Below are 25,043 nucleotides of genomic sequence, written 5' to 3'. Positions count from 1 at the left end.
TCCATGGAATGTGAAAAGAGAAAATGTGGAAGAAATGTAACCCTCTTTAGACACTCACCCTTGAGCAGAGCCGTTAGGATTGCTAAATCAAGGTCTTGTGACTCCTCGGAATCAGCATCAAATATGGTAATCTATAAGAGTTGAGAAACAGAAAGCCATACATTTTGGAAACTAGCAAAGAAATGTTTTCAAAAAGTACCCACAAAATGTGTTCTAGAGGTAATGAATTGACCAAAACAATGCAAAAAAAAAAAAAAAAAAACCACACACACACACACACACACACACACACAGTTAATCTTCTTTATTAGTTAGTCTCTTTTTACTTATAGAAAACTTCTTAAATAGGTTAATGGAGAATTGTGAACATTTAGAGAGAAAAAAAAAACTGAAAAATCTACCTATCCTACAGGAAACCCATAAAAAAAAATTTAATACACTGAATTTACTACTCATTCACTAGGATAAAAAGAAACTCATTATCAATTCCTTATGAAAAAAAAATCATTCCTTTTGAAGAGATATCACAAGATATCATGCTTCTGTTTACCTCATCTTAGAAACTAAGATTTTTGCTTTTTTTAATGAGAGGTGAATTCTTAAGGATTCAGTCACAAAATACATGAGGCAATTACAATGCAATTAATGAGTAGAAAGGGCAACACAAATAATCTTCACAATGTCTGTGTCCAGTGCACCCTGCCATAAGGCTAATTTTTTTAAGACAAGAATTTTATTTCTGATTATAAAAGTGCCTGGTGTCTCAGTCGGTTGAGTGCCCAACTCTTGGTTCTGGCTCAGATCACAATCTCAAGGTCTAAGATGGAGCACTGCTTGGAGCTCCATGCTTAATGTGGAATCTCCTTAAGATTCTTTTTCCCTCTGCCTCTCCTCACTCCTTAAATAAATTAATTAAAGAAAAAGAAAAAAAGAAAAGATTGTCTGCAGTTAATGAATGTATCTCAGTCTTTCAAAATGAAATTATGGGATGCCTGTGTGGCTCAGTGGTTGAGCTTCTGTCTTCAGCTCAGGGCATGATCTCAGGGTCCTAGGATTAAGTCCAAATCAGGCTCCTTGCATGGAGCCTGCTTCTCCTGTCTCTGCCTCTCTGTCTCTCATGAATAAGTAAATAAAATATTTTTAAAAAATGAAAATATATTTTATATAGTCAAGGGAACTATTCAACAAAAAGAGTCAAGTCTGGTGAGCCCAGATAGACCACTAACTAGTCAGTCTGGGGGAAATATCTTAAGGCCACTGAATCTCAGATTCCTCATCCACAAGGTGAGAGGAACCCACTAAATAATCTCTAAGATCCCACAAAGGTAGAAAACCTATGCTTCCACAATTCAAGTATTGGCTCACCCCTCTATGTGCATGAATAAAATCAACTCTTAATTATGCAGGAGCTGAAGACCTAATTCCTAAGAAGTGCAAGCCTTTGGCACCTACTCTAGTTTCCTCTTGATGATTACATGTTCATTACTCTCTTTGATAACAGGAAGACACAAATCTCTTTAAGATCCCCATTCCTTTCTTTATTTTTTTTTAAGATTTTTTATTTATTTATTTGACAGAGAGAGAGAGAGAACACAGGTAGGCAAAGTGGCAGCCAGAAGGAGAGGAAGAAGCAGACTCCTTTGCAGGGCTCAACCCCAGGACCCCAGGATCATGACTAGAGCCGAAGTCAGAAGCTTAACCGACTAAGCCACCCAGGCACCCCTAGATGCTTATTTCTTATTGGTTTTTGTGGGAAATATCAAATGCAGTAGACCACATACAAGATTTCATCTCTGACCCCACATTTCTGTTCTACCATTTTGTAACCACATGACTCTGGGCAAAACACTTAAATTCTCTAGGTTCTAGCTTTGGCATCTCTGAAACTGGAATAAAAGATCACTGCCATATTGAACTCACTCATGGGGTTACTTCAAGGTGAAAAAAATACATCTGAAAACATGTTAATTGTAGACATGGTTGTTATTTTTTTGTTATTAGGTCTGCTGAAACCAAGTGTTTGTCATGTATGTTTAGCTATGCTTTGTCCAGCCTGAGCTTGTTCAATTGTTTATTTTTGTTTTTGTTTTTGAGGCCAGGTGCTTAAGTATTATCAAAATCTTGAATGATTTGGTCTAGCCTTTGAATTCTAGAAAGATCACTGTGAATCATGACATATTTGCATATTTACTATAATTGTTGGCTTCATCTCATCCAACTCATTGATAAAACTTTGGGTCAAAGTACCCTAAAACACTAAAATCTTTTCCTGAATCTACATTATGTTCACAGACAATAGTTTATGGCCTTCATTTGTCCCAGAGTATATACTTGTATTCCCCAGTGTTTAGTGCGTTCCCAAAGATCACCTGCAGGATCTACTGAGATGTTATGACGCAGTCATCTAAGCCAGCAGATTAGACTTCTTTTAAAACATAGAGCTGCTCTTTTACCCTCTGAAAATATTTATGTGTGATCTTCACTAAATGTGGTCACTTTCTGTAATACTGCTATATTAAGTTTTTTTCCTAAGTGCACTCTGAAATTTGAAGCATTGTGAGGAAGTGGGGAGAGGAGGAAATAAAAAGCCAAGTTTACCCAACTAACAGTCAAGTTCTATCGAGTTCTATACAATCAAATTAAAATGAAAAGCTCCTTGTTTCGGGAGCACCTAGCTGGCTCCGTCGGAAGAGTGTGTGACTCTTGATTTTGGGATCATGAGTGTGAGCCCCAAGTTGGGTGTAGAGATTACTTTTAAAAGTAAAATAAAACTTAAAAAAAAAAAACCTCCTTATTTTTAAAAGTTGTGGAAATAAATATTACAATTGATACAAATTATCAGTTTTTAAAGTCAGTTGAGTTATCAACTCATCATACTCACAGAATCCCTGTGCACCATACACTCCATTAGAATTTGAAAAAGGTGCTTGGACTGTTTAAGACTAAAGTTAAAAGCGTTCTGAATCATGCAGATGATCTCCTCCTTCACCTGAGGACGTAGGGCCCTGAGAGAGAGAGATAAATGGTCATGACTCAGCACAATGCAGAGAAGGGATGGAACCAGCAACTTCAGCAGGGGAGCACCTGTGTGTCCCACCCTACTGAAGAGGATTCCTTGCACAGTTCTGTTCTGAGAGCAAGTGAGCAGGAAGCAAAGGGAAGCAAGGTAGCAGGAGGCTGAATTTGAAAGCAAGCATGGATGGATCTACCAGGATCCTGGAAAGAAAGCACTCTGGGGCAAGGTTCTGGAGCTGACAGATTTCTAAAACATGTTTATTAAGTAAATGGATGGGGTCAATATTTTAGTTCACAGGCATTAGATTTACTTAACACAGGAGAAAGACCACGCTTTTAAAATTGGAAGAATCACATTAGATAGATGCATGGCCAGAGAGAAACCACCTTTTTTATTTGAAAAGGCTAAAGACAACCTTAAATAAACACAATGTATATTAATGCCAGGATGCTGATTTCCCCAATTCCTGCTCTTTTTACTAATGGGAAATGAATCCGAAGGTGATCTAGGTCCAGCTCTGGTCTTCTCCCTCACTCCCACCTTGAAAGTGCTTTTACCCCTTCCCCCCACCCCACCCCACCCCAGCTCACACAGGGTTCTAGAGCTCCTGAGAGAGACAGGCCATTCTTCAGCTATGGAAACAGCAACTTACATCAGTGAAGGGCATTCTGGCATTAACTAATACATATAAAAATCACTGAAAAATTAATTCTAGTCTCAATCTCTGGCCTCCAAGATATGTGGCCCACATAAATGGAGAGCTTAAAGAACTAAAATGGAGGAATAAATAGTTACCATGGTTTAAAAACTGAGGAGTCAGACACTCACCCTTCATCTGCTATGTGTTTGTGGGTAAAGGCCAGGAGGTCGGCAGCCCTGCCTGTGCCTTCACACACCACCACCGGGTCTTTGTCTCTCACAATCTCCCACACAGCGAGGATGACATTGGGACCTCCTTCCACCACCAGCCCCACCACAGGCACCCCTTGTCTTGAGCCTGTTTTGGATGACAGACAATACCAAACTGTTACAAAGAAACCCTATATTGCCAGTCATCCATGTTACTTTCCTGGACACAAGTCTTTCAATTACCCCATACACCTAATACTTATGCTCACCCCTCTTCCTTCCTTGACTCACTCAGGCTTCCTTAGTTCAAGACCAAGCCAGAAGCTTGGACTTTCAATTAAAGTTGCATAAATATGGTAAGAGCATCTTCAAGCTTTCCCCATTTAACAAAGTAGCCAAAGATTTTCATTAATTTAAAATGTTTTTAAAAAATTAGCCTTCAAGAAATTTCTACTTTTCATTGTGGAAAACTTCAAGCATATTTTGAAAACCAAAAATATGGATCCCAATATAACTATCACTCATCTCCAGAAATGATCAAACTTTTGCCAATCTAATCAACTTCTAATGATGATATGTCTAAGAACAAGATGGAATGGGTAACTTTCAGACTTTTACATTTCAATGTATTCCACTTTTCACTGTTTAAATTTCTTATCATGAGTACACATTTTATTAAAGAAGGAAGACCAAAAAAAAAAGGAAAGACCATGGAGTCTTTCTTTTTGAAGATATTGAATGAAAAAGTTACAGAATGATATGTATAGTATAATCCTTTTTATACATTTATTTAAAGATTTTATTTATTTATTCATGAGAGACACAAGAGAGAGAGAGAGCAGAGACACAGGCAGAGAGAGAAGCAGGCTCCTTGCAGGAAGCCCGATGTGGGACTTAATCCCGGGTCTCCAAGATCATGCCCTGGGCTGAAGGTGGCACTAAACCACTGAGCCACCTGGGCTGCCCACCTTTTTATATTTTTAAAACCACATACATGAGTATGTATTTTATATAATGTTTGCATTATGTATAGGTATTTATATGTGCTTGCATGATATATGTGTATATGTGTGCATAAATGTTTATTATATGTACATACCCGTGTATACATTTAGATATATCCATATCCATGCATGTGTATAAATATATGTACATATACACATTTTATATATACACTTATCCATATATACATTTTATATATATACATTTTTATATATTTATGTGTATATATATCCATTCTACACTATCTATCTATCTATCTATATATATATATAGAACTAGAAACTCTGGAAGGGTACACATCAAACTATTAATAATGGAGAAGGGAAGGAAAGATTTGGGGAAAAATTGAGGAACTTGTTTATTCTATAAACTTACTTAACTTTTATGCTGTACATGTACTGATATATTTAAATCGACATTTTATTTTACTTTTCTAAAGAAGTAAAATTGGCAGGCAATACCACGCTCACACTGGACATCAGAGGACTTTATCCCAGGCCCTTTAACAGACCCTCCTCTGGCCATGCCACCCCCTCACAGTGCAGGGTCTACAGGACCAATGGTTGAGAGAAGCCTGTGCCCTCTCCCCTACTTGCCCTAGACCCCCAAATTCCTGCTTCCAGGAGCTGTCGGGCCTATGCCCCAGATATGTCCTCCCCCAGGACATACTTGACAATGACCCTGGGATGTAGGGGAGGGGAAGATGAGAGCTTGGACATACAGGCTAGGGTGTCCAGGTGACTATGTGTGTGTAAAACCCCTGGCACGGAGGGACAGAGCCAGGAGCAGAAAGAGAAGTAGAGACAATGACATAGATGGAAAAAACTTTTGTAAGAAAGTCTCTTATGCTCTATATAATGAAATACTATGCAGCCCTGAAAGATGTGTTAAACTAGGCTTACTGATGTGGAAATGTACCCATATTTACTGGCAGAGAGAAGATTACAAATGAAGCATGGATATTATATAAATCTAGTGTTCAACATTTTTAAAAAATATTGCTCTGTGTGTGTGTAGAAAATTCCTAATAGGGATGCCTGTGCAGCTCAGCGGTTGAGCATCTGCCTTCGGCTCAAGGCATGATCCCAGGGTCTAGGGATCAAGTCCTCCATCAGGCTCCCCTGCCTGTTTCTCCCTCTGCCTATGTCTCTCTCCGCCTATGTCTCTCTCTCTCTCTCCCTCTGTTTCATGAATAAATTAATTAAAATCTTTTTTGAAAAAGGAAAGAAAATTTCTGAGAGCATATATATGAAAATGTTGACAATGGTTAGTTTTATTGGGAGATTATGGAAAACCCTTCCTTCTCCTATATGTTATCTTTGCTTTATCTGAATATGAGAGTATATAGCACTCTTACCATCACAAAAGAATCAATAAGGTAAAAAGGGAATTCAATTTCTATTGGGTACATCTTTCTTGAAGCAATAACTAATTCCCACAAAAATAAAAATATTTGATTGTCTTCTACAAAAAGAATCTTACTGATGCTAATTATATTTGTTAAAAAGGAAAAAAAACTGTCAAGTTCTTGCTGAGAAATCTCACTACACAACTGCTTTTATTCTTGGCCTCCAGGGTTAGGCAAGAATATGATATCATGCCTCCAAATTAAAAGCTCATATAATAAGACATCCTAGGAAAGCACTCTTCTCCACTGTCAGTTGGATTATGAAGAGATACCATGCATCTGATCCTGTGCTTTCTATTCTTAGGGGCTTAGGAACTGACATTGGCCACATTTCAAACAGCTGAAACCCCGGAATTCCTATTGCAACTTTATGATATCAGGGGTTTAGGGGGTTTTGATTTTTTGGGTTTTTTTCTAAGTATTCTTGGCCAATATCAAGGGTTTTACAGGGACTCCAAGAAGTCTTGCTGAAGAAAAAAAAAAAAAAGAAATCAACAAAATATTTAACTATTTTCATTCCATCCAAATAAATCCTTTTTGAGCAGTACAAATATAGTAGAAAACCTCTCTAGTGAGCATTGTGGGCACAAAGATCAGCTTTTATATGTAAGAGTTTGAGGTCATTGGGGGCTTTTCTCTTTTGTCCTCCTTTCCTTTCCTCTATTTCCTTTCTTCTTCTCTTCCTTGTCCTTCTCCTCCTTCTTTTTCCTTCCTTTCTTCCTTCCCTGTGTATGTGTGTGTGTGTGTGTGTGTGTGTGTGTGTGTAGGTACCTTACTGCTTTTGCTCCTTCATACTGGTTCTTGTTAGAATAATGTTACCAATCCACTGAAATGGACTCTACATTCTTTTACACACAAAGTGAAACTCTCCGAATAAATCCTCAGTTTCAAGATCTTTGAAAGTAGAAGTGTTACTTGGTGCTATATGCAAGCTTCAGGTTGTATCCACACATCCACAAATGGAGAATCAGCAGGGTTATAATAAAAAAGATAAGATTTTGCTCTCCTGGGGCACACATTCTGATGCTGTACGAAACCCCTGAGCAATTTTTGTGGTGAGCATAGGTCAATAGAGGCAACAGGATATTTCAGGCAATCGATAGTTCAGACCTCTAAGGGAGCCCTCACCCATGAGACCCTTCTTCAGAGCCAGTCCCTAACCAGTCCTCTCCTCGTCTCTCTTTTCCTCTCCTCTCCTCTGTGGGTCTCCCTTATCCTCACTCACACCTACTCCACAGAGGACCACATATCTGATCTTCTCTCTCCTTTTCTTACATAAATAAGCCTCCAACCTTCATTCACACTAAGCTCTAAGTGACTGGCAACAATTCCAAGGGTCCCTCCCACACCTACCCTCCCAACAAGGAAATTAAGCCTATATCAAAAGAGGATAAAAGAAAGAAACAGATATTTACTGAGGGCATACTATGTACCCAACACTATCCTAGGCACAGCAAGCATACATTATCTCAATTCTCACAACAAAAGGTAGACAATTCCTTCCCTTTTATATTAAGAAAACTGTTCAACAAATATTAACTTCCTTGGCTAAGGTCATCGACAGTAGTTGTAGACAGTAGTCTGCCTCAGGAGATCAAGGTAAAAAAAACTCAAAGGACATTCAGCACTTCTGGCCAAAAGTCAAAAGTTGAAGAGGACTTGAGCCTTTCAAGGGGCTTTGGCTCCCTGGTGTTCTGCCCCCAGGGTGGGAACATTTTGTGGAAGATTTAACTCATGAAAAGAGGCAGAGGCCCACTTTCTGCTGCCTTGGATGAAAAGTCACCATTTCTTCAGGCAGCACCTACCTTTCCACAACTCCCCTCCCTCCCTTCTCCCTCCTATAGGTACTACTGTTAAAAAAAGAGACAACAAGCCCAAAATAGAGTCACTTGTGCTAAGCTCCACAACAGAAAACCAAGATTTAATACCTTACCTAATTGCAGTTGCAACCTCTCCCAGGAATGTAACCTTTAACCAGTCAGTCTGGAATTACCTGGTTGGCACTATTGAGGTCATCTGCCCCCACCCCCACTCCACCTTCCCCCAAAGGAAGGTGACCTTGCCCAAAACAATCCACTCCTTGTCAGAATAACTGCCCTGACACACCTCCTTCTGCCCATAAAAGTTTTCTATTCTATCTCCTTGGAACTCCTCTCCATCTGCCAGATGGGATGCTGCCCAACTGATGAATCACTAAATAAGACCAGTAAGATCTTTACATATACTCAGCTGAATTTTTTTTTTTTTAACACTACCAAAATGGCTATCTCAAAGCATCCCTTGGAAGCAGCACACAACACTGAAACTTTCAAAGGTCCCTATTTCTAAAAGCCCAGTCTGGTTTTAACCTTTCCCTATCTGGGGCATGAAATGCCATCTTAGCTGATCAAACTCATGCCCCACTCTTCTCAGGCCAGCCTCCTTACTGCTCTTGAGTCATTCCCATTCTGGCATCAATACTCCCCACAAGCACAATAGCATCTTCCACTCATCCCACCCTACAAACAGCTGGGGGCTATGCTAAAGTCTCCACTGTTCTAGAAAACCTCTATGATGACTATGATGTCCTCTAAGACTTCTTCCTCTCTCCTGTCACGCACAATTCCACACCACTTCACATCCTGTTTTCTTCTGGCTGTGGGTTCACATTTGTTCATTTAAGGCAAGGACCAACTTGGATGTCTCTACTCTATGGATAACAAAGGAGTACCTTTTTCCAGAGCAGCCCCCCAGGGAGGCCCTATTGGTTGAGCCTCTGGTACTCACGGCTGTGTATTTTCTGCAGAGAGAGGTACTTTTCCAGATTCCTCCTGAGCTTCATCTCATTTCCATACTTGCCCACAGTCCCATCATCAGACAAGATGAAGTGGGAATGCATGCTGTTGAGTGTGGTAAGCTTGCTAAGGGGGTTGCCCAGAGTCTGGTACAGGCATACCACCTGAAAGACAGTAAAGATGAGAAGCTCAGAGCTCAAGGTCCTTCCCTGGGCTCAATTGCTCCATAAGGCCTGTCCAGCACCACAGAGCTCCTGCCAAGATTAGTAAGTACTACCTAGAACAGTGTTTGTCACGCTATCTGTGATGAAGGATCTATTTGGTTTCTTAATATCACATTTTTTGATGAATTAGTATGTGGTCCTATGTGTAACCAGCATTTGGCTCATCCTACACGAGGTCTCATGAGGTCTCTCTCATCCTACATGAGGATGAGGTCTCATACTACATAAGACTCATGGCATAAGTTCAATAACTCTCACACACACTGTGCTCAACACAATAAGCCCACTGGCCATATGCTTAGACATCACAGCACTGTCACATTGCTAAAAATGGTTCTAAATATTTATTTTTAATTTCTGTACTTATCTTGTCTCATACCATTATAAAACAATTCAAAGAGGTGCAGTGATATGCAGACTACATCACTATCCCAAAAATATGCCTTTCAGTAGACCTATTCGAAAACAATATTGTGATATCGCTTTTTTTTCAAGTATTCCAAATGAAATGAAGAATAACAGCCAACCAACTGAATAGATATCCATCCATTCAGTATAAAACTTACATCCAGATCTTTATTGATACTTGTGGATTCTTCCTTAAGCTACTCCAATTCTTATTTGTTTTTAGAGACAAAAGCACGGTATTTGGAGTCAGAGAGTACAAGTTTAAGTCCAGACTCTTCTATTTCCTAATTTTAACTCGAGGTAATTCTTGTCTCCTTTCTCAGGCTTACATTCCTCATGTATAAGTGAGGATAATAATTCTTACAGCAGAGGGTACCTCTGAGGCTTAAAAGAAATAATGATGGGAAAAGTACTATAAACTTTACCAACACTAGTCTTTAAAAGTTATCTTTTTAAAATATTTTATGTATTTATTCATGAGAGACACAGAGACAGGCAGAGGGAGAAGTAGGCTTCATGCAGGGAGCCTGATGTGGGACTCGATCCCAGGATCTGGGATCATGACCTGAGCCGAAGGCAGACGCTCAACCACTGAGCCACCCAGGCGTCCCTAAAAGTTATCTTTATTAATTCCTAAGTGTGACACTGACACTAGAAACCAAAAAGGAAAATAATTGATAGATTTAATACATCTTAAGCATCTTATCACAACATTAATATCATTTTTATGCAAGTAAAAATGGACAATAATAGAGGAAAGGTTAAATTATATTATTATTAAAGTATAACAGTTCAGTAGATCATTATCAGGCATTAAAAATCAGAATGCACTCTTGGTCCCCAGAATACAATTTCCCACTAAAAGAAATCAGTCATTTCTCAAGGAGCAAAAAATATACATTATTAGCCTGGAAATCTTTTTTCATACCAAAACACAAGGAAGCAATGAAAAACAACTAGAATTGTGTTAAAAGGACTCAAGACAACTTGAAAAATTTCCACTGGCCAAAATGGGACAATTTGGGCATAATTAAAAGTAATAACTAGAATAGAATAATGAATTGAAATATACTAAATAAATTATGTTTGATACATTTCAATTCAGGAACCAAAAAAAATCTCATTGTTCACCTTGGAGGTAAATAACAAATCACTGCTTTGAAAATTGGAAAATAAAGAGAAAGAATCAAGCATTTACTCTGCCCTTTCCCATACAACTATACCACAAGGTAAACCAAATGGTTGATGAGAAAATGTTTCCCTTTAAGAAAGAATATTATAATTAAATATCAGTATTTGCAACTCAGTTGAGATCATGAATCTAGGCAAGGACATCATAAAAAGAAAAATAATCATATGGTACAAGGGAAGGACACATCTCTTATGGTATAAACTTGCACACACAAAAGAACTTGCATTTGATCATACTTTTAAATCAAACTACCAATTTACAGGATATTCAGGAATTGTTAGTTTGAAATGTTAATATGAAAATGGCAATGTGGTTATGCATTTTTTAATTGTCCACATATTTCAGACATATCTACTTATTGGTATTTAGAAATATCAAAGTACTGGTGAATTAACTGCTAAATTAGAAACATTGGTTAAAATATTTACTAGTGACATTATTTGATGTCTGGAATTTGCTTCAAAATATTGGAGTGAAGAGGTAGGGAATGGATAAAGGGATAGATGAAACAAAGTTAACTCTGAGCTTATAACTGTTGAAGCTAGGAGATGGGTACATAGGATTTCACTATTTTAATCTGTCTACTCCTTAATATGTTTGAAATTTTTCAAAATGAAAGTTAAGGTAAACCATACACATGTCTATATTAATGACAGAGAAGTAACTGTTAAAAAGTTAAGCTAAAAAAACAGATTCACATTGGTGGATTTCTTTTACCACTTTTTTCATACAAACTTTTTTTCTATACATATGTACACATACTTAGAATTCTGGAATGATATACACCAAGATATTAATAGTGGTTATCTTTCCTCTTCCTACCCTTTGTAATACCTGAGATTTTTATCAGAAATATACACTATTCTTATAAACAGTCTTAGACAAGTCCATTCCCTATAGAAAAACAGGATGAAAGAATCGATACACAGGAATGAATAAAGCAGAGTCCTAAAAGATAGGGAAAGAGGAGAGTCAAATTACGAATGTTCCTTGTTTTATCGCAAACACACCGCTACAAGAAATTGAACTATTACTCTGAGCAAGACAGAAGCCACTGAAGGGTTTTTCATAGGAGAGTAGCATGATCTGATTTATATTTTATTTTATTTTATTTTATTTTTTTTTTGATTTATATTTTAGAAGAATCATTCTCGCTACTGTATTGAGCTTATATTAGAAGAAGTGACAAGGGTGAGAAATGGGAAGGCTATTTCTATAGTCATCCAGGTGACACAAAATGGTGTCTTGGACCTGCTCAGTAACGGTGGGGGTAATGACAAAAGGTCAGATTCTGGATATATTTTTATATTTCAAGTAAAGCTGAGATAATTTACTGATGGATTAGGTTTGCAGTGTGAGACAGAGATCATTCCAGGATGAGTCTAATGTTTTTGGCTTGAACAACTGCAAGAATGGGATCATCATTTTCTAAGATAAGGCAAGTGGAAAGACAAAAGTTGATTTGGGTTATATTACATTCAAGATGTCTTTTAGATACCCAGGTATAGTGCTGAATTGGCAATTGGACACACATTCATTTCTTTTTGCTGTGAACAGGTTGTCTACTTACATCTTTTCCAATAAGATCTCTCTGGTTCTCAATGACACCCCAAGGAGGGATTCCAACTGTCCAGATTTTTCTCAAGGACTGGAAGGAATGGGCTTTCAGGGCATCCCCAACGTGTTTGGACACGCCTATGAGCAATCAGTTTAGAGATGAAACTTTAACACAAAAATCATGCAAAACACCGTGACTGCTAGAAAGAGACAAATGGGCAGAAATATGTAAAGGGCTATTCTTAGGGAAAGTTACTGGCACAGTGGAATGAATTTCTGATATCTTTGCTTCCTCTACTCTCTTTAAACACCTCTTTCTCCTCTCTGACCTCTTTACCTGAAAAATTCTCCTCTCCCTTTGGGCAATTTTTGCTTACAACCTCAGTTCTGCCCCTATTTTTGACTGACCAGAAAGTCCTCAAGGCCAACATGAATGCTCTATTTTGTTTTTCCTCTAACCTTCTCTACTGCCCCAACAAAACATCCTGTGGATATGCCCCTTGCTTCATTGAAGTAAATTAATTTAATAGCTTTATATACATAAACATTCCAAAACTAATGCATTCCTATTTGCCCTTTTGGAATTAATAATAGCAACAATAATAATAATAGCCAGCACTGACCAAACTCTTACAATGCACAAGTAGCTTTTTAAAGGGTTTTACATGTATTTACACTTTAAGTAGAAACTTTAACTTTATTTAATCCATTGTACAGACAAGAATTGAGTAATGAGGTGAAGCTGATGGTCCAGATGTCCCACCCTGAGCATGCGGATGCCAAGGGTTTGTGGTTGAATGGGGTCAGACCCTGATTATTGTTTAAGAAAGCTTCAAGTAGGTCTCATTTCTTATTTCTTTTGTTTATATTAAGTATTTCAATAGTTTTCACACTATTATATATGTTCCTTAATTGGTCCTAACCTAAAATGTTAAAAAAAAAAAAACTCACAAAAAAGTGGTAAGTGAAATAAAGCATGTGTTGTTTAAAAGGGAAACCACAGCCCAAAATGGAATCACTTAAGCAAAGTTATCAAATTGGGGCTTAATACCTAACCTAACCTAACTGCAGTTCCAACCTCCCCCAGAATGCAGTCTTAATCACTCAATTAGAAATTTTCTGATCAGCACCAAGGAGAGATAATCTATCACAAGGCTCTCCCCATCCACAAAGGAAGATGATTAGACCCCCTGTCATTCCCCTTAAGGGAAGGTGATCTTGCCTGGAACAATCCTCCCTTTTCTTTTGCTAATAACTTCCTTGCCCCACCCTCCTTCCTATAAAGGCCTTCCATTTTGTACAACTTCTCTTTACTTACTATATGGAATGCTGCCTAATTCATGAATTGCTTAATAAAGCCAATTATATCTTCAAATTTTCTCAGCTGTATTTTTGCTATTGACTTGACCCTAGCGAGTTTAGTTCACACCCAAGCCCACACTGTCCATACTTGCATGGATTCCATGTCCTTTCAAACCTCACCATAGTCTAAAATTCATGAAAAGACTATTTTCTTTGCCAGAAGTTTACTCAAAGTTGTATTAAAATAGCATGTTTTAACAATGATAAAAACACATTCCAGGAAAGTCTATGATTCTTCTGGGGTTTTTTCTAGTTACTACGCTTTTCATCTTTCTCATGCCACCATGTCTCCTGGGAGCACTGTAGAGCAGAGATTAGGTGCCATACTGCCTGATTGAGTTAAAAGAGGGAATTTAAAAAAACGAAAGAATCTGAGGCAGGGAGTGCACTTTACCAGTATTAATGCCTTCCGTTATTATCCATGCTCCTGTTGTCTCTGCAGCTTTGACCAAACCTTGGCTGAAGATCTCTTTAAGTTTGGAGGGCATCTTGAAGTTCTGGATGCCCCCATGGACAGAGATCACCAGCTTTGGCAATTCCATCTTCCACTCTTTCAACATTAAATGTAACAGATGATCCAACTTGGTATCATAAGAAGTCCTAATATACTGGAAGATATGCATATACACATGTACATAAAATAGGAAAAACTATATGCCAGTAACAATGAGCACACAGCAGGGCAGCTGAAATAGCCAAAACTTAAAAGGAAGTGTCTGAGATTTCTTTAAAAGTTCATCTTTGTATAATGGAAACATTTACTTTGAAAGGATCCCACACCCCCTGTAAGTTCCTTCTGGGAATTACAAGTCACGGTAGGAAGGCTTCCTCTGGCTTTCAGGGTTGGCCCACCAATGTTCTCTAGAAGGTCTGAGATGAGGCAGGAATACTTCAAACTGGCAAAAAGCGCTACTTCAAGAAACCCATTTAAAAGAAAAAATGCTTTTAGAAATAGGTAAAATGGGTTTTTTTCATACATCCTATGACTTAATTTACTTGACTATTCATGTATTTCCACAATTTAAATTATAATCCAGAAGCATGTATATTTATTTTACTGTAAATTTTACATTCTAACCAGTCCCTTTATATACAATTATCCCTCCAAAAACATCTTTTTCTAAAACAAATACTTTTCACAAGAGTCATATTTTTAGTAATTGTAACCAAAAGAAGAGAGAAATTCTAATCAGCAGGTTAGACTGGAATCATTTTGTGTTCTTCCTAAGATCATAGCTGGCTCTCTTTTTCCAACAGATGCAGCCACATTCAGACTGTTAAAATCATATTGAGATGAGTTTGCGAGCCTCAAGCATAGCCAAACAACACTAAGATTAAGTCAGCTTTGCCTGGATAAGGGTTATAAGAAACCATGAATTAGAAAACCAAAAAGAATCACAGGCGCTGCTCTTCAGACATATGCAGAGAGAATTATTGCCTTATCTTCCAGAATGTGATAGTGACTTAAAAAAATTGTCTGTTCATCTTTGAAATTCTTAAAACACAATCATAAATGTTACTAAAATGTTACTTTAATTACTAAAATTACTAAATGTTAGAATTCCTGAACATTGAGTTGGTACAGTCATCACAGTAGGTATTAGAACCTAAAGATGATCAGGATTCACTTGGTCAGTGAGAGAAATGAGTTGCTATGGCTTTCCTACATATTCAGGTAGGAGGGGAAAAAATAAAAGTTGACCTTTGTGAAATGGTCTGTGTTGCTCTGCATGGTGAACAAAGGCAGGAGGCAGCTCTGATGTGGCTCACCTAGTTCACCTCTTTCTCCTGGGTGCCTCTTTCTTTCATCTAGAAGCCTTCTACTCCTAGCAGATACTCTGAGATTTCAGATAAACAACCTTGATCAACTAAATGATCAGTACTAATCTTTTCTTCCAAAGGCCAACCCAAAATGGTGCTAAAGGTTAATGACTTTCTTTCCCCCACCCCCTCCTTTATAACTAACTCAGGCAGATTCTTAACTGGCCTGAATTCTCCTCAAATCCTTTGTAGAATGAGGTGGGAGGGATAAAACCAGGTATGGGAAAGCAGAGGGAGATAAGTAACCAACTCTCACAGCTCCTCTCACCGTAAACATGAAGAACAATTCTGGGCTTAAATATAAAGGGATAGTTTCTTCTCTTCTGAGAAACCAAGTAAAATGCACTCAGGTACTCAGGATGTAATGGCAATCTAACGCTAAGTATAAAACCTATTAGTGATCAGGAGATCTGTTGAACCATATTTTCTGTTCTATATGCACCATATTCTCCCTTGGCCTTCCCACAAGCCCAAAGTGTTCTTACCAAACACCTCACTCACCTTTCTGATCTCAGCTTAGGGGTCCCTACTTTCAGATGGCTTCCTTCACACAAACACACACACACACACACACACACACACACACACACACACATTGCCCCAGAAAAACAGGAGTTACCCTTTCCATTTTCTTGAAGAACCCTGTATGTCCATCCAGAGCATTCCCTGCCCCTGCCTCCACCTGTAGTAAGTGTATATTTATTTTCTGTTTCCCTCACTAGACTGTAAGCAATGTTAATACATGGAATGTATGCTCTTTGGGACACAGCAAAGTATGAGCACCTCATAAATATTTGTCAAATGGATGAAACAATGAGGAAATGAAGATGATTACAAATAAAAATAAAAGCAAAAGGAAGAAGACTAAAGCTAAAGGGGAAGATTACATACAGGGTTCTAGAAGAGTTGCTTCCAAAAAGGATCACAGAGAAGAATAAAGGCAATTTTCTCACCAGCTAAAGAAAACATCTATGCACAAAGCTAAATGCAAGAGGATTAAGAATTGGAAATGTATATTATGGTAAAACTATATTATGAAACTTGATTATGACTACATTATTAAGAACTGTTGTTTCAAATCCATCCAACTGATGGTCACCCTCCAAGGTAAAGCTGATTTGAGGCTTTCCTGAGGTGGACACACCCTGCAGTTTCTCCAGGGAAATCTGCCTCTAAAAATGCAGCAGGTGATCAACAAGCTCAAGAAAAAACTTCTGCAAGATAGCTGACCTGTCTGTACTATGCAAATTACATGAAACATTATCATATTAGGGACAGGAGAAAAATTGGCCTAGAAAACCTAATTCCTGCATTCCCTCTCACAAGGACACAGCAGGCATGAACAGCCACAAGTTACTAGTAATTGGTATGGCCATGCTTCAGCTAAAACCATCTCTTTGGCAGTAACTTTTCTCCATTCCTTAAGAAAAGGGCAGCCCTTTGGCAACTGTCTCAACTTCTCCTACAGAGAAGGCATAAGCTTGCTAAAGGACATCAAATTAAGAGCTGGCCACACCACACCTGCGAAACGTACAAAGTCTCTCAGACAGAAAGGAAAGAGAAGGGTCAGGTTCCAGTCATCTGATCATCTACACTTGGAGATACAATTTGGAGAAACATTTGGAGGTTATCTTCTGTTAAAAACTAGCAAAAATAAAAAATAAATAAAAAAAAACTAGCAAAAATAATGTGAGCTATTAGCAAACCTTGGAGTGGTGGGTATGCTCTCCATCTTGAAAATTAATAGTGCCAAACGTATCTGTCGGGCTTTTCGTCGTGTGCTTTTCAACAGACCATTGCTCATTTTCATTATCATTGGCAGTTGAGATGGTCCAGGAATAATCTAGCCCATGATGGTCTCCAATCAATCGACCACAGTGACACCTTAAAGATGGGATGAAAACCAGTTTCAGAATAGAAAACTAACAATGTCAAAATAGAAAATAGCTGTAATGTTTCTACATTTCTTAGGGTAATATATAAATGATATATGAACAAATTTTTAGAACTTCACATTAAGATTTATATTAGATTTATATCACTAGGATTATCTTCTGAGTTTATCATTTTTTAAAGAATTTATTTATGTCTTTATGTATTTATGCATTTATGCATTTATTTAACAGAGAGAGTGCACAAGTAGGCACAGTGGCAGGGAGAGAGAGAAGCAGGCTCCCTGCAGAGCAAGAAGCTCAATGTAGGGCTTAGTCCCATGACCCCAAGATCATGACCCGATGTCAAAGGCCCACGCCCATCTGACTGAGCACCCAAGTGCCCCATCATTTGAGTTCAGAAACACCCTCAAGTGGTTCTCTCCCTTAGCTGCATGTTAAAATCATTTAGGGAATATTTTTTAAAACACTATTATTTAAATATAAATATTTAAAAGTAGAGTGTTATTCACAGTAGCCAAGTGTCCATTGACAGATGAATGGATAAACAAAATGTGGCATATACATATAATGGAATATTATTCAGCCTTAAAAAGGGAGTAGTCCTGTGATATGCTACAATATGGGTAAACCTTGAAGATATTATGCTAAATGAAATAAGCCAGTCATGAAACAAGTGCTGTATGATTACAATTATATGAGGTATATACAGTAGTTAAATCCTTGGAGACAGACGGTAGAAGAGTGGTTGCTAAGGGCTGGGAGGAGTGGCCAATGGGAGTTATTGTTTAATTGTCACAGTTTTATTTTTGCAAGATGAAAAAGTTCTGAAGATGAGCTGCACCACAACGGAAATATGTCTAACATTACTGAATGATACACTTAAAATGGTTAAGATGGTAAAAAAATCAAATTGTACAGTTTAAACATGTGCGTTTTTTTTGTCAGTTATATCTCAACAAAGCTGTTAAGAAAAAACTAAAAATCTCTAACATGCAATAAACACTTAAGGAGAGTCAGAAAATGTCTTCATATAAAACATAATATGCACATCAAAAGGAAAGAATATTCATCAATGCAAAAAAGATTTAACTTCAGAGCTATATGCAAACAGAATTAACATAAGAGTCATAAATGAGGCTTGATTATAAATATAAATAAATAATAAATTAATATATGTGATATAATTACAAAAGAAGGAAAATTCAATAAATATTCTTGCAAATAATTAAAAGTTTTAAAAACTATCAGATACAAAGACATTATTTCCACTATGTAACAAAATAAACTAAGCAATTAAAAGGTTAAATCTTTTTGAAGCCAGAACTATATAAAAACTAACAAGACATAGTAATAATCATATTGGTGAAAGGACAATAAACTCATGTTTCGTGAATTAGAAAAAATCAGAAGGAAAAATTAAAATTTGAGCATATGGAACTTTAAAACTTGTAGCAATGAAAAACTACACATCTGCAGACCAAGGAAATTATTTGCATCAAATACATTAGATCATATACCTATTATATACAAAGAGGAAATTCAGTTTTATAAGTGATTCAGGGTTTTTGTGTGTGTATATGTGAAAAGCAACATAAAAACACATAGAGGTTATGAGGTTCAGATAAGCAAGGAAACAGGATGACAACAAGAAATCAGAGGATCATTTTAGAATTCTATATAGAGGGGCTTTAAAAAAAAGATTTTATTTATTTATTCATGAAAGACACAGAAAGAGGCAGAGACATAGGCAGAGGGAGAAGCAGGCTCCTCGCGGGGAGCCTGATGTGAGACTCGATCCCAGGACCACGGGATCACTCCCTAAGCCAAAAGCAGATGCTCAACCTCTGAGTCACCCAGGCTCAGGCATCACTAGAGGGGCTCTTGAACCAAAGAGTAGCGAAATAATCTCAAATGTACACAATATACAAAATAGGAATCTGCTAGAGAGAAATGTATCACTTAGTCATCTTTCAGAATGAAGATCAGTCTTCAAAATGGAAAAACATTTATTCACAAACTGAATGATGCATTTCACTGTGGCCTTTTCTAAACAGAACATGAATGGAGGCAACCATAATTCATACTTGATGAGATAAATAACTAACCTTCCACATGACTGTTCTTCAGTCTGAACCCACTTTAAGTATTTTTCTAGCTAATCCATTTGATCTGAGTTAACATAGTTTTATTCCAGTTTCTACCAGGTCATTTCATTAAGTTATGGCACAATGATCCCATAGAATAAACCAATTACCCCCCCCCCAATTTTTTTTTTTAAATTTCCATGTCCAGGGACGCCTGGGTGGCTCAGCAGTTGAGCCAGGGGACAACGTGGGACAACAGTGAGCACAGGGGACAATGTGGACTTGTGGTTGGCACCCAAAGTGCAAGAAGGAAAGGTAGTCTTGTAGGACTGAGCTCTTAACCTATAGCATCTGCTACTATATACCCAGAGATTTAGTTAATTACCTGGCAGTATTGGAGAAACACACACATACACATCAAAACTGCTGTCAGAATTAGAGCTTGACATGAGCGAATATCACTCTCAAATCATAGATCAAATACAATGCTGTATGTGAACAAACCATCTTAATTATCCAATTAAAATATAAGGGCACCTGGGTGGCTTAGTTAAATGTTCAGCTCATGATTTCAGTCAGGTCATGACTCAGGGTTGTAAGATTGAGCCCCATGTTGGGCTCCACACTGAGCATGGAGCCTGCTTAAAATTCTCTCTCCCTCTCCCTCTGCCCCACTGTCTGCCACCCTCTCCCAGTCTCACTCTCTTGCTCTCTCTCTCTCTCTCAAAAAAAAAAAAATTTAAAAGACAAATAAAATATAACAAGGTCAAATGAACATGTAATGCTATACAAGTATTTCAACTGGTAGAAGTTCTTGCTAAAGGCCTTTGCCACTTACATGTCTCAGTAAATCAAGTAATCTATCTATTGCATTCAAATAATTGTTCTCCTTCAAAAAAAAAAAAAATCCCACATTTCTGTTTTAAAACTTCCTTTGGAAAGGTAAATAGGATGCACCAATAAAGTCCCTACATTGAATCCATTCAAGATGTGAGAAAACTGTCCCAAAAAATTTTAATCAGAGTGTCTAAATATTAAAAGAAATTTTATTTGTCTGTCTTACCTGATTAAATTATGGCAGACCTGGCATCCTGTAGTACATCTAAATTAAAAACACAAAACCTCTGTTAGGTAAATGATATATTGAAAGCATATTTAATGTTTATACCATAAATATCTATTATTTTCCCTGGTCTAAAAATCAGGGTTTGCTGAGTACTCATAGATCATTCCCCAAATATTTCTCCAATATGTCATTTCCCAAATATAATTACACTGCAGCAACCATGACCTAATTAACAGAATGCTGAATTTGGAACCTAAATACCTGGATTGAAATCTCATTGATTTAACAATTTCTCTAAGCACTGGTTTTCACATCTGAAAGTAATATCTGGCCTAAAGGGCTATTAAGAGGATTACCTGAGATGATGTGTGTAATGTGTCTTACAGTGGTACATTGCAGTATATATAATAATGGTGACTATCATGGTCATTATACTATGTCATTATACCATGAAGATAAGAGAATCTTAGAATTCTGAGAATAAAGAAAAAACATTTATATATTTATAAATATATAATATATAAACACACAATTATATAAATATGGGTATATAATGATATATTATTTATGCATTGTATATGAATTTTATATAATTTATATATAATTATTAATAACTATTGTATATTTATATGTTTATATACAAATCATTTTAAAACCATAAAACATCAAATCAAAAGACAGTTGGTATGATTATAAGTATTATCCTCATTAATCTTTCTTTTTATGATTCAAAAGAAACTTCTGAAGTTGGGGGATCGTTGTGATCATCAAAGATCATATTTTAGGTATAAAGAAGTTTTAACTAGAAGAGAATACTAGTTAAAACAATTAAAGAAAAGAGTATTCACAGAATTAGGGTTCAGAAACAAATACTTGGGCCTTTCACTTCTTCCGGTCCTAGCCCTTTGGGATTGTCTTTTCTCAGAAGCTTCATTTCAACAACAAATTCAAAATAAGGAAAAAGATATTGTAATCAAGTCTATCCAATTAGTTTCTTATTAGAAACTACAAAAATTATCAGCAAAGGATCAACTTTATCTAAATTTAAAAACATGAACTACTACCTTTTTTTGTTCACCATCAGGAAGAAAACTTCATAAAAGCTACAGTTTTGAGATTCTTACTGAGATCTCAGAAAAAGGCTGGCATAGGAAGATCCATAATCATCCATTCATTTTTTTTCACAATCCCATAAAACTAGAGACTGCTTTTTTCCATGAAATAAGTAGATCTTGGACCATTTCGTAACATGGAATTATAATCATTGATATTCTTCTTGAGTCTGTGGGCTAATGGCCTATAGGTTATCAGATTTTATCAGGTTCAAGATGATTATAAAGATGACTTTCCTTTTACAGAAGCAGAAGGAGCTGCCTGAGCTCAGCCAGCCATTGTAACCACCATCACATTAAAAGAGATCATAAAAGATGAAGGGAAAAAACAAGTTTATCTTGCCATTCTGTAAACATATTATAAATGGGTAAAATGAGAACTTCCAATCATGGAGCTTACAAACCCCAGGTAATTCACTGAGGGTGGGGCTAGTAAATATTTAACAAAGGCAAGAAACACTGTTTTAGTCATCCCCAAAGAACAAGAATTTCAGTGGCCTCACCATGCTACCCTTCATTAGCTTACAACTGTGACTTCTAAACTTTAAATCAATATAAGACCAAATGCTAAAAAAAAAAAAAAAAAATCTAAAAATAGAGCAGTCCTCCTAATTAAAATACTGCTCTTCTATTTTTCCTTTCCTTTTAATTTCTACTCTCCAAGGGCAATGCCACCCAATCTTAATTTCATGAACCCAATTACCCTGAGGAATTTTCCATAGCCTTTTATTCTCCTATCTTTCACTGGCTGCTGTTTTGAACTTTGTTCCAAGAGTAGAACTTCCAAAGAGTTCTCAGCAACTGAGAGCAGTCAAACTCAGATCATTCCATTCTGCTGTCCATTATCAGCTCAAGCGAAAAAGCCTTTGGGGAAAACATGGACTGTCCACATAATCTGAGCACAGTGTCCTGAAATATCCAAAATTGTCTCTATTGTCACTGTTTTCCATAAACGCTTGAGTTGGCAGTAAGGAACAATCCACAATATTTTGAATATGCGATGTTCAGAAGTTGCAGAGAATGGAGTGGTAGAATGGATGCAGCACTAGATATTTCTCCAATTTCTTTTTTAATTAAGTTTTTAAATTTTAATCCCAGTATAGTTAACATACATCATATTAGCTTCAGGTGTACAATATAATTATTCAACAATTCTGTACAGTGCTCAGTGCCATCATGACAAGAGTACTCTTAATCCCCTTTACCTGTGTCACCCATCCCCTGTCCCACCTCCGCTCTGGTAACCACCTGTGTGTTCTCTATAGTTAAGAATCTGTTTCTTGGTTTGTCTCACTCTCATTTTTTTTTCCTTTGCTCATTTGTTTTGTTTCTTAAATTTGACATATGAGTGAAATCACATGGTATTTGTCTTTCTCTGACTTATTTTACTTAGCATAATACTCCCTAATTTCTATTCTCCCACTAAGAGAAACAGGAGCATTAAAGAAATGAAATCTACCACACTAGTAACAGTGGCTCCATCAGAGTGATGTCATTATGATAAATTTTTTCTTCTTTATACTTCATTAGATCATTCAACAGATGTTTTTCAGGAGCCCACTATGCAGCAGTCACTGTCCAAGGCACCGGGGTTAGAGTAAGGTACGAAACTGACAAGATTCTTGATCTTAGCAGGTTGTCTACAATAATCGTATTATTTTTATAAAGACAAAGAAAGAAATATTAAAAATAAATAAGTGCTAGGGGGCCTGGGTGTCTCAGTTGGTTGGGTATCTGCCCTTGGCTCAGGTCATGATCTCGGATTCCTGGGATGGAGCCCTGGGTCCAATGGGATCCCTGCTCAGCAGAAGAATCTGCTTCTCTCTCTCTCTCTCCCTCTGCCCCTTCCCCCTGCTCATGATCTCTCTCTCTCTCTCAAATAAAAAGATCTTAAATAAAAATAAAAGTAAATAAATGCTAATATCACAGATATTATTAAATCCTCTAGACAAATCACCTCTAAGTTTCTATAAACAGTCCTCAAAATGAAAAATATAATTAAAAATTGTACCTGTGAGGGTCTTTTGAGCTAGGTATGATTTTGTTACATTCTCTCTTGTTGAACACTCCTTCAATCCAGGATTTCTGGGACTGAAGAAAAAGCGTCGTTATTTTTATATTATAATTGAGAAAGCAATGTAACCACAGTAGTTCAGGTAGGCAAAATATATTTAAATATCATGGAGATGAATTAAAATGCCAAGACGAACCCCCAAATAGGCTAAGCATTTATTGACTTCTATCACAGACAACATAGACACAAATAAGCCAAATGTGAACACAAAAATATTCACAAAGTTAATAGATCCATAATCTTATTTTCAGCAAAATGTCCATAAATGTATGAAACTCTAGGAAGGAAGTAATGTCATAACTAAAGCATTCCCTTAATTCTGCTAAAAGTCACCTTAAAATCTTTACCATAGTCCTACTGAGTGAATTTCAAGCTCTCAAAGTTCAAAATTCTACCTCATAAAGTACCACATAGGCTAAGATTTCATGGAAGCTAGAACCTCAGCAAGATTCTGTGAAAGGATTTTAATCTAAAATGGACCTGGAGGATATAAAAAGTAGAATCTTACACATGTACCCTCAGAGGAACAGAACTTAAAAACTGAAACACTGATTTCCTACAGAAGACTGAGACTTACCTCTTGATCAATGAATATCTGCCAAGAATCTTTCCCCATCCTCAAGCCAATGAATTCACAGCTGTACTTTCCCCTCTTTGCACACCTTGCCCATAATTATAAGCCACCCCGGGGCCTTCAATGGACTCACGTTGTAGCTTGCTACAGTGTTTTCCTGAATTGCAATTCTTTTGTTCCTCTGGAATAAATTCGATCTCTGGTCATTAGGGCTTGCCCCAGTTTACCTCCTTAAGACAATCTGATACACATTCTGTAAGCATGGCTTATGATGGATCGTGCTGCTTCGATTTGCACAACCTACAGCCATGCCTGAACCCAGGTGGGACATTGGTACTTGCTCATCCTCTTAATAAATCCTCTCCCACTGTACAAAACTCAAGTCACAGCCAAGCTCTTCCATGAGCTGTAGTAAGTCCAGAAGCAGAGGACACTGGATCTACAACAGGCCCCAACTGTTGGGTTTGGGCTTCTCCTAATATGAAAACATTTTAGCTCTGTACTGGTATGAAAATATAAGTACAGATATAACTTGATAAACACACATATTACAGCAGTGACCAAGGGGTGGTGAACAGGAATCTATAAAGGGACTTTTGCAAACCCCATGTTAGTGCAGTTCCCA

At 37.2% G+C, this 25,043-nt stretch overlaps 1 protein-coding gene and 1 long non-coding RNA gene across 2 annotated transcripts in view; one reads left to right on the top strand and one right to left on the bottom strand.

Moving 5' to 3' along the window:
• Positions 1-25,043, bottom strand: part of TRPM6 (transient receptor potential cation channel subfamily M member 6) — a 132,955-nt gene that overhangs the window by 83,947 nt on the left and 23,965 nt on the right. The window contains exons 2-10 of the mRNA XM_038527064.1: positions 23,782-23,861; positions 20,656-20,694; positions 17,320-17,497; positions 14,187-14,400; positions 12,444-12,568; positions 9,042-9,213; positions 3,845-4,013; positions 2,882-3,005; positions 59-131 (exon numbers count right to left, since the gene is read on the bottom strand). Coding sequence (XP_038382992.1) covers positions 59-131; positions 2,882-3,005; positions 3,845-4,013; positions 9,042-9,213; positions 12,444-12,568; positions 14,187-14,400; positions 17,320-17,497; positions 20,656-20,694; positions 23,782-23,861 — 1,174 coding nt within the window. The remainder of the gene's footprint in view (positions 1-58; positions 132-2,881; positions 3,006-3,844; positions 4,014-9,041; positions 9,214-12,443; positions 12,569-14,186; positions 14,401-17,319; positions 17,498-20,655; positions 20,695-23,781; positions 23,862-25,043) is intronic.
• On the top strand, positions 15,393-16,447 carry LOC111096676. Its single transcript, XR_005354155.1, has 2 exons — positions 15,393-15,467; positions 16,336-16,447. It is a non-coding gene; the product is annotated as an uncharacterized LOC111096676 (long non-coding RNA).

The sequence above is a fragment of the Canis lupus genome, chromosome 1, assembly GCF_011100685.1.
Source record: "Canis lupus familiaris isolate Mischka breed German Shepherd chromosome 1, alternate assembly UU_Cfam_GSD_1.0, whole genome shotgun sequence".
NCBI lineage: Eukaryota > Metazoa > Chordata > Mammalia > Carnivora > Canidae > Canis > Canis lupus.
Note: the sequence above shows the minus strand (reverse complement) of the source record. Positions and strands in the feature narration are given on the sequence as shown.